Source organism: Euleptes europaea, chromosome 4 (genome assembly GCF_029931775.1).
Source record: "Euleptes europaea isolate rEulEur1 chromosome 4, rEulEur1.hap1, whole genome shotgun sequence".
Classification (NCBI taxonomy): Eukaryota; Metazoa; Chordata; class Lepidosauria; order Squamata; family Sphaerodactylidae; genus Euleptes; species Euleptes europaea.
In genome coordinates this window covers 89,839,866-89,850,589 of record NC_079315.1, presented here as the reverse complement: position 1 = coordinate 89,850,589, position 10,724 = coordinate 89,839,866, and the positions used below count along the sequence as shown (strand labels likewise).

The window sequence follows — 10,724 nt, the reverse complement described above, 5'->3', positions numbered from 1 at the left end:
GAATCCGTAATGTAAAGCTGAGGCATAAATGCCATTTTAGGTTGCATTTGCAGCATTGTTTTGGAGAGCTTTTTTCACATTGCAACCAAGCTGGGAGAGAAAGTGCTGGATGACAGGTGAACCTTTTGTAACTTCCCAACTATCGAGCAAAAGGATAAGTTGGGGGTACAAGGCTTACACATATATCTGGAACTCAAGTTGCTCTCTATGGGGAGCAGGAAGAGGTGACACATGGCTATTGGTCCCATTTGCATGTTACACAGGGAGGGTGTAAAGAGCAAAGTACTTACACATCCTTTCCTCCCTACTTATTTGCAGTGTGCAAAGCCTCCTCAAGACTGTGAGAGAACGTAAGCTCTAGTTATGAACTCGCACAGAGATATAAATCATTCCTATGAATCTTGAAAATGGATAGTACAACTCGTGCATATTTGGTTTTGTTTATGGCATATATAGTGCATGGACATAGTAAAGGACCAATACTGACAATCAAACAGCCACAGACTCTCATACACTTGGATAATTTCTGTTCTCCAGTTGGGTTTCAAACAATGTGTTGCAGCGGTATACTTTTTTCCTCTCTTGAGTTTTCCAGCCTTCCTGTTGCCTGCTCTTATTATACCTGTTTAGTCTTGCTCTGAATTCTCTTCTTTAGATTCTGTTCCCTACTCACGCTGGGAAGTGGGGAAAATTGGCCACTACAAGAGTGACAATCACACAGTTTGGACAGAATAAATGAACATTTCTTTGGTCATTTTCTCCTGCTTCCCTCGTGTCTTAAAACTCTCTTATTACCTAATATTCTGGCAAGACTATATTTCTCCCCAAGGATGCAGGCTGGTATCAAAATGTCATTCAGTTCTGAGAAAGTAACACAATCGTAATAATTGTGACATTTTAATATGGTGGCCCTATTTCAGAGCTGGTGTTTGCTTTTCCTTTAAGCTTACTTATGGCTCTGGATTTTTCAGTTGATTAAATTCATGAAAAAAGCAGACAAAAAAACACCATGTAGACCTAAATAGATGATGCGTGTCAAAAGCGTGGTTTACAGCTGGCGGCTGATCGCCAGTCCCAATCTGTACAGAAGCTTCAGATTTCATTGTAAGAAGTATTAAGAAAACGAGGTTCCTTATGACTAAGATCAGTTTTTAAAAGTTCTTCCCTCCAAATGAAAGAGAAACTGTGACGTATCAAATCTAAACATGGCCCCATCTACAGGCACAGGAAAAAATGGGGGACCACCTACTAGCTGGCTCACAGCAGCTAACATCTAGTAGATTTTGTTCTCCTCCCACTCCATGGGTATTTAAGGCCTGGACATGCATGCCTGGCGGCACAAGCCAAAGTGCACTTAGCCTGAAGGTTGGAGCCTTGAGCTAGTGGAAGAGGACTCAGGAAGATCAGTCAGGGAGGGGAAGATCTGTTGTGTGTTCAGAAGCCTCCTCTCCTCCCATTTATTTCTACTGCATTTTCTTTTTTGTACTGTATTGGGTTCCCATTGGGGTGAAAACAAATAAACAATACATTACAAAAGGCTACTTCTAACAGGTGGTAAACACTATGACTGACTGTCATAAACCACCTAATTCAAATATGAATGCTGTAAATCTCCACTGAAATTTGGACATGGTGGGAAATTATTGTTTTGAACTAGATCTTCATATTAGGATGCTGACATTTTATTAAAAATATCTTGGAAATGAAAATGTATCGATTTCCACTTGAAGAAGAAGATGGTGGGCACTCTTGCCAAATTCCCTGTCTTGACTGCAGTGGCCTGTAACATCATTCCCTTGTTGACCCCAAGCAACAGATGTTCAGAGATACATTGCATATGAACATGGAAGTTTCATCTAGCAATCATGGCAGATAGCTGTTGGCAGACTTATCCGTGTGAACCTGTTTAGCCTCTTTTAAAAATCATCCAAGCTAGTGGTCATGACTAGTTAAATATAGAAGAATATGAACCAGCCATTATTGGTTTCAACAATGATCTGTTATTTAAATTATTTAAACAACAAAGTGGTAACAGGCAACTTGGGGAGGGGGCCGTTCATAGTTTTAAATAGGTTGATGGAACTATCTCAGATGAATTCATCCCTGAACTATCCTTTTAGCCTGGAACAGAAGGGGCTACGCATGTGTTTTTATAATACTTTTCATTTTCTAATGTTTAGTCACAGCTCTTTCATTGTAAAAGGAGGTTTTTGTAAATAGTCAGTCTTTCATGCATTGAGAATCTGAAGCCTTTGCCCTTCAAGTTAGGAGATTTTACACTTAAAAAGAGAGGAAAACAAACTGTAAATGGCTTTTTATCCACAATCTTTTCCAAGTTACATCAACACTTGGGTTCTGGTGTCAGGAAGTCGAAGTCCTACCAACCCTCCACATACTAGAACCGTAGAAGCCAAGAGAATAGGAATGGCTTTGGTGATGACTACAAGGGAACCAAATATTAAGTTTCCAAGAACAGCTGCTGCTTTGCATAGTGCATTTAAAAAGCCAAAGCCCGTTGCCCTGAAAGAGAAAAAAAAGAGAGATAAAGGGAAAGTTAACCACTTGAAAGAAATAAAAAGGTTCAAGATGGAAATGGAGAGAGAAAGAAATGAAAAGATATACATTATTTGAAACTGACCACCAGCCAAAGAGTTCCAAAACATTATACTAAAATATAGGGGAAAAATTACACAACTGGTCTGGAGTTGGAGAATGGTCTTCACCAAATTGGAGACTTTGATGTTTCTCAACTTTTGAGCAGGGTCCCAACTGTAGATTTGAGGCTACTTGGCACCATGAACCTCCAGAAGAACGACGTACCGAGAATCCCAGGCAGCAAAGGAAACTGCACCAGAATTCACCCAGCCCAAGCTCCCAAAACACACAGTGTATGCCAGCAGTGATATTGATCTCAATAAACAGAACAAGCCTGAAGCTTCAAACTTAGAGATACAGTTTGTGTGTTTTAAGGGCAGTACAACAGCATCTGAAAAAAAGCTTTTTCATGGTTAAATCCTACATTGATTCAATATTTGAAGGTGAGCTGACCATTCGTTTTCATAGCCAATGGCTAGACTGCCAATGGAAGGACACTGCTTTTTATTATATCCAAATACATTTGATATTGGGGTAGAAAGGTAAAAGCAGCACCTGGCTGTTTGCTTGATATCAGAAAGCCTAACAACATATCACACCAGGCAGACAGTGTTTACAAAACAAGGAGATAAATCAGCTTATGACAAGCAACAATTTGCCTGCCTTTAGGTGATCTACCTAATCAATATGGGCGCTTTGTGGAAATGCTGATAAGACTTCACCCAACTATGGCATGTGTTCTATCAGTTCAAACATTATTGCATCAAGGAAGGGCTTGGAAAACCAGAACTGAAATGATGGGGAGATCCAGTAGATGTGTGGGGAACAGAAACAAATGTGTTTCTTGGCATTTTAAAAAATGAGATTGCATTCTGGAGGTTCACAAAGACCTCCACGTGCTTGCCTGCTGAATGGATAGTTGGGGGGAGGAGGAGGAGGACAGCCAATTGTAGGAGAAGGAGGACAGCCAAGTTCGAGAAGACTCAGAAATATGGTTTTAAGGGGTGGGGGAGAAACTGATAACAACTGAGACATCTCAGCATAATTAGTTGGCTTGAATAAGTTGCATTCCTCTAAACAAAGGCCTCTCCCTGCTTAAATACACCATGCCATAATTTGACACATAATTTAAAAAATATATTCCTTTTTTTGGGTAGGTGCTAGTTCATTACAGGTTTTAAGAAACGGCAGAGGAAATCTGAAAATATTTAGTTGTTGCAGCACTTGACCATAGAGTTATGGCCCCCCAAAAGAGCCCTTTGCTCTGAAGGAGAAAATCTGCTGGTGTTCTCTGTCTGAAAGATGTCCGGCTGTCCTCAACCAGGGACAGGGCCCTTTCAACTCTGCCCCCAACCTGGTCGAACACTCTCCCTAGTGAGATCCAGGCCCTGCAGGACTTAAATCAATTCCACAGGGCCTGCAAAACAGAGTTGTTCCACCAAGCGTATGGTTGAGGACAGCAACAGTTGCTGTCCTGCTGGCCTCCCTTCTTTTCCTTCCCCCTCTTCATCCTCTATTGGTTGAATGCTATAAATGAAGGGTGCTGTCGACTTTAATTAATATTTTAGCTTAACTTATAGACTGTATTGGTCTGTATTGGTCTAGACTGTATAATAATGTTGCACACCACTCTGAAAACGACTTGTCACAGTAGAGCGGCCTAAAAATATATTATTATTATTATTCCCAAGGTCACCCAGCAGGCTTCATGCATAGGAGTGGCAAATCAAACTCAGTTATCCAGATTAGAGTCCACTGCTCCTAACCACTATACCACGAAGGCTCACAGAAGAACATTAATGGTTTCTATCAAGTGTCTTGGCAATTATATGTTCTTTTACACAGGGCTGTAGCTGGGTTGCAGTGTGTATTTTCCATCTGCCATTCACTGAGTAGCTGATGGATTTACTACTTGCTACCACCTAACGGTGACTAACAGACTAAGAATGCTCTGTGCACGTGGTAAGCAAAACTGAAACTGAGAGACGACATATGTAATGGAATTCCACCCCACTTTAGTTTTTCTATATGATGTGGACAAGCTGTTTCCACAGTCATGCACATTTTTCACAAACAATTCACATAGAGGACCTCTGACTGAAATTATTCTTGCATGGGCCATGTGGAGTGTTGACCTAACTTGCTGTTCAAGCATGGGACCCAAGGCAACATACTAAGATGATCTCACGTTGGCCATAATTGTCAGTATTTCCTTTTCTGATTTATTAATTGATTAAGGCATTTAGACCCCGTGTTTCTCTCCAATTAGTTGCCAACCTCCAGGTGGCACCTGGAGATCTCCTGACAACCAAGATCAGTTCCCTTGGAGAAAGTGGCTGCTTTGGAGGGTGGACTCTAAGGGACTTGGGCTGCGCATTCCTGAAGGGGGGGGACGGAAAAGCTTCTTTGGAGACAGTTTGACCCAGCACCGGTGTAGGTGCTACCTTATAATGGAATAAGGTGACACCTACGGCAGCACGGGGGCAAACACACAGGCCTCAGGGCACTGGCATCCCCCACCGCCAGCACAGCCACAATGGCAGGACTTTCTTGGAAAGGAAAGCCTTAGCTAGTTTGGGGGGGGGCGTTCCCAGGGGTGAAGCTGACTTTAGGAAACGCCCCCTTGAGTGGTGACAGGGTGGCACAACCTCACTGTTTTCAGTGGGGCATTTCCCCCTTTTCTTATTTTAAAAACTTCTTTTTAAGGCTCCGCCACGGCCAGGAAGCCTCTGAGGAGGCAGCATGGCTCCGCTGCTCCCAGCTGTGGCAGATCTACTCCACCCTTCAGGATTGAGCTCCTAGTCCTTCCCCTCCCCAAACCCTGCCCTTTCCAGGCTCCACCCCCAAATCTCCAGGTATTTCCCAACCCAGAGCTGCCAACCCTATCCCCAATGGAAACCTAAAGCAGTTTACATCATAATTTTACCACATCCATTTTATCCTCATAACAACCCTGTGACGTAGGTAAGGCTGAAAGACAGTGAGTCGCCCACGGCCACCCAGCGAGCTTCCATAGCAGAGTGGGGATTCAAATCTAGGTCTCCCATATCCTAGTCTAACCACTACATCCCTAGGCGCAACAAAATAAATCAACTGGCCATCAATAACAATTCCTTTGTTTCAAGGCTTCCCATGTTAACCACCACCTACTTTTGCACTCCGGATTCTTAAAAACAGAACAGGGTGTTCTTATGCCAGAATAATTTGTTGTCTAAAATGGTTCTACATTTGACTCTTCAATTGGGAACACTACTTACCTCTCTCATTCAGATTCAACAATAGTTGATTTATCAGTAATATCTGCTGATCATGATCTCTTAAGTAGTGTACTATCTCTTCTCCATTTATAGCATGAAAAACTAGACAGGGCTATCTGTTCTATGACTACTGAATATCTGCTTTTGCAGATAAGGACTTTCAATCTGCAGAAGGTTTTAGAATGTCTTTAATGTTTTCAGAATACAATCCAAGGTTTATATATCCCTACCGCTGACAGAAGGGCCAGGAATCTGATATTCAGAGTCAATCAGAACTTATCCACTTTGGATCTTGGGATGTCCTCAAGAAAGGTGGGTATATAATATTTTAAATAAATATATACATTCTATGAGAAGGTATCATAGATTGCAGTTATCCATTTGGCACTTCAATGGATAGCAAACTGACAAAAGCAGCATGCGAAGACTCCTTCTTTAGATCCCAAACTTTAGGATTGTGTTACACTTTAGAAGAATCTAACGTGTGTGAACACATTCTCTGAATAGGGTACACCCAGAGAACAGTTTCTAGTTATAGACGTAACAAATTAACAAAATTTACATTCGTTTTATTTTAAAAGCCTGACAAATCTGTACCTGCTGAGCTTATCTGAAATCAGGTCCTGCAGAGAACACATTTGAGGCCAATTAAAACAATCAGGGTTTTGTGGGAAGGACACACGAGGTCAGCAACGCGTTTATTGTGAACAGAACTGAAGAACTGTGTAAATGGGCCCCGCTTATATGCCCCCCTGGCCGCCTGCGGCCACTCCCCCCCTGATCCGTGATAGGGAGGGAACAACCCCGGGTCGCCAATGGCGCGTGCCGGCTTAGGGCCAATGGCGCATGCCAGCTTGGGCAAATGGCGCGTGCAGGCTTAGGATCCTTCGTCGGGGACTCAAGCTCCTAAGTTCCCCCTGCATATCGGCCTAACTATGCACATACATAACAGTTAAATTACATGAATCTATCCTAAACTTGCATCTGAAACAAATCACATGAAATTAGCCTACAAATAACGACCCCTCCCCAGAATGACCACAGTAGTCAAATAAGCAAGTTAGAAAGTCCACACTCTGCTTGTCTGGGCAGAAAGAGAATACGATAAAAAAGCAGGAAAGGTTAAAAGCTATAGAGAGGTATGTGGTGTTTTGCCATGTAAATACTGTGTATGTTTTATTTCTATGTATTAATGTGGCATTTTAAATATATGTTGCGGTGATCTAAAATGTAGAGTAAGAAAGAGGGGGTCTGGATGGGTGATTGAATTGTGCTATGATTAGATGGTAGCAGTACCATAGGGGGCATAGTTGACTGGTTTGTTCTGAGAGGCCTTGTGGAGATAAAGATGAGTTTGTGTGGAGAGAAAAGATTGAGTGGGAAGCTGTAGAGTGCTATGAGAGAAATATGTGTGGAAGTTATTAGCCTAAGCAGCAAGTGAAGAAAATAAATCTGCGTGGAAGTTATGACCTGGGTGGCAAGTTGGAAAGTTAAGCTTTGTGGAAGTTATTGGCCTAGGTGGCAAGTGAGAAAATAAGCCTGTGTGGCTAGGTCTATTTAAGGAACCATTACTCTTATGTACCTATCTGAAACCATTACACTAAATAATGTCTATATATGTTTAAGAAAAACAACTGCTTATTTTAAAGGATCTACTTTTACCTTGGAGCCACCCCCATGCACTGACCATTCTGTCATTCAGCCATATACAACTAAACTATCCTGCTCTAAGAATTAAAAGGCAAGAGCCTTTTGTGTCAGCAAAAATAAGGAAGGCAAGGAGGCAGCATAACACACGTCGCCCCAGAACACTACAGAGAGGTGCTTTTACAGAGGTTACACATAAAGGGGTCACACAGATAAAAGAAAAAAGTTACAAGGAGTGACAAGATTTTTTTGTTCTGTGGCTGCAACCATAGATGTGAAAAGAAGGAAAAACTAGTATCGTTTCAGCCTGTATACATCTCTACAGTGAGATGTAGAGAAGATAGTTGCTTTTTCTAAAAAAAATAAATAGTTTTTTGAATAGTTAAAAATACTGCCAGGGTTTTCTACTAATGCGATGAAAAATCATTGCCACACAGAGTGTTATGAGAGATCTCAAAGGAACAGGGTTTGAGGATGCTTGACTCGTAATAAGTTGAAGGAGTCAGTAATGCCTTTGGGCCAACCGTAGGCCATGACTGAAGTCTGGAAAAAAAAACCCAGTGATGTGCTACTTCCACAAGGTGGCAGTAGAAACTCACTGTGCCCATGTCTGCAAAAACAGCACATAGGCAGTACATCCTATGGAGTGTTACTCCAGTCTAAACCGACTGAAATCAACAGGCTTAGATTGAAGTAACTCTGAATAGGATTGCACTGTAAAATATTCCTTTCCTGACAGAAGGAAACCCAAAGTTTAAAATGGTATCTTTGACCTGAGGCAAATTCTCAATGAAGAGAAACTGAGGAAATAAAGTACAGAACAATGGCTGTATTATTTTTATGTATTTGAAGGGCTTTCACTTAGGAGGGCAGGGAGCTGATCCTGTTGGCAGCAGAAGATAGGACTCGCAATAATGGGTTTAAATTGAGGGCAGAAAGGTACCGCCTGGATATTAGGATTTTTTTTTTAAGTAAGAGTTGTTCGACAGTGGAATCAGCTACCTAGGGAGGTGGTGAGCTCCCCCTCACTGGCAGTCTTTAAGCAGAGGCTGGACAAACATTTGTCAGGGATGCCCTAGGCTGATCCTGCATTGAGCAGGGGGTTAGACTAGATGGCCTGTATGGACCCTTCCAACTCTATGATTCTATTCCCTGGCTAGTTTTGAATGGTTGGTTTTATTAGCATGTTTATTGATTTTGTTTTTACAAGTTCTTATTGATATGATTTTAAAAAATTGTTTTTGCTGTTATTTGCTTTGTTCTATTTTACTGTTTTAGTTGTGAGCCATTGCAAGCAGGTCTAGAGAGGCAGCATCCAAATTTTCTATACATAAATAAATAAATAAAGCTGAAGTCAATCTTGATCAGTCTGATTGTAGACTAGGTTTGGGGATGGTCTTGGTTACACTGCTTTGGTCACTCTGGTTGTACCAGAAAAAGGGCAGTATCACTTATCCTGCAGACTGTAATACTTTGAGTCCCCATTGGAGAGAAAAGTGGTCATAAATGAAGTAAATAAATACACTTTTACCCTTGGTCATTTTAGCTGCTCTTTCTGTCTTTTTGCCAGCTCTATTATAAACTTTTAAAAAGTGTACATTTAATTTTAAATATGATTGTACCATCAATTAAATAATTGTGTTATAATACTTTATTGTTAATTGCATTCCTAATAACTCTAACATTCTTTCCACTGCTCCTGAAGAATGAGCTGGCTAAGACTCCTTAGATCTTTTTCCTCAGGGCAGCCAACCTGGGGTGCCATCTGCATTGGCTGGCATGCTTTTTGCCCCAATCTGCTGCCATTCTGAGTCTCCATCACCCAGATCCTTTGCATGCTATTCACAGCCTGCTTGGCATAGTACCCTCTTGGATAACTTCTTGTCATCTACAAATTTGGTTCATGCAAGTCCAAATCATTTATGAACAAGTCAAATTGCAACAGTCCTAATGCAGATTATTGGAGGAATCTTCTATTAACAGCATTCTATTATGAAAATATGAGCCCCGTGGCGCAGAGTGGTAAGCTGCAGTACTGCAGTCCAAGCTCTGCTCATGACCTGAGTTCGATCCTGACGGAAGTTGGTTTCAGGTAGCCGGCTCAAGGTTGACTCAGCCTTCCATCCTTCCGAGGTTGGTCAAATGAGTACCCAGCTTGCTGGGGGGAAAGGGAAGATGACTGGGGAAGGCACTGGCAAACCACCCCGTAAACAAAGTCTGCCTAGTAAATGTTGGGATGTGACGTCACCCCATGGGTCAGGAGTGACCCGGTGCTCGCACAGGGGACCTTTACCTTATATTATGAAAATGGTCTATATTTCAGCTCACTGCTTCCTACTTTATTCTATAACTGCAGTTTTCTTAGGAGACCTTGGCAAGGAATTTGTGTCAAAGTTTCTTCAAAAACCCAAGCATTTATTATTTATAGGTGTTTTCGTTACAATTTATTGCAAGCAAATCATGTTTAATTAATGGTGGTTCAGGATAAATATAAAGCAAAGCACAAATATACCTTCTGTCTGTAGGATACAGCTCCACGGTAATGACGTCAAGGGAGTTCCATGCTGAGATGGTGAGGCCGTTGTACAGACACAGCATGCCAATCATCATGGATTCGCTCGTGCCAAACCACAGGAAGAAACAGCTAATTCCAGAAAGAATCATAGACCCACCTGCATTGCAAGGCAAAGGGTGAGAATTACCACTGGTTCTGTTGTGGGCTTCAGACTATAAATATATAAATTTTAATAAGGTGCACATATAGATTAAAAGCATAAAACTCCTAATCAAGACAAAAACTAACACATTCAATATATACATTTTTCAGCTCAACCTCTTTGGTTTGTAATCAGCATTTTGGTTGAGTTCCATCAGATTTCCCCTCCCCCCTTTTTTTGGCTTCAGAGTATAGCCAATTTTGATATAATACTAGAAAGCAGAAAGTGCCATGTTTCAATTTAAATCCTGCATTCAGCTATCAGAATAGTCAGTGGGCTGTGAAGGGGAAGCTTAAATTGCAGTTAAGTAGTCCCCGTAATGCCTTACAAGAACAGAAGAGTAAAGGAATGTAAGCTATTATAGTGGATACTTCGGAATTGTTTGGCTTAATTTAGTTGCAAGTGAAACAACCTTCATCTCCCCCCTTGCAATAAGAATAGTTTCGAAATATTTCCAGTAAGCGCTCTTTTCATTTGAAGATAAAGATTTTGGTGTGGAAGAATTGGA

The 10,724-nt window shown here is 41.4% G+C and overlaps 1 protein-coding gene across 2 annotated transcripts in view; it reads right to left on the bottom strand.

The window, feature by feature from the left end:
• Positions 1-2,238: 2,238 nt before the first annotated feature.
• SV2C (synaptic vesicle glycoprotein 2C) overlaps positions 2,239-10,724 on the bottom strand; it is a 75,040-nt gene continuing 66,554 nt past the window's right edge. For both annotated transcript variants that reach the window (XM_056848255.1, XM_056848258.1), the window contains 2 exons: positions 10,012-10,171; positions 2,239-2,520 (listed from right to left, as the gene is read on the bottom strand). In XM_056848255.1, the coding sequence (XP_056704233.1) occupies positions 2,337-2,520; positions 10,012-10,171 (344 nt within the window). In that variant the 3' untranslated portion in view covers positions 2,239-2,336. The remainder of the gene's footprint in view (positions 2,521-10,011; positions 10,172-10,724) is intronic.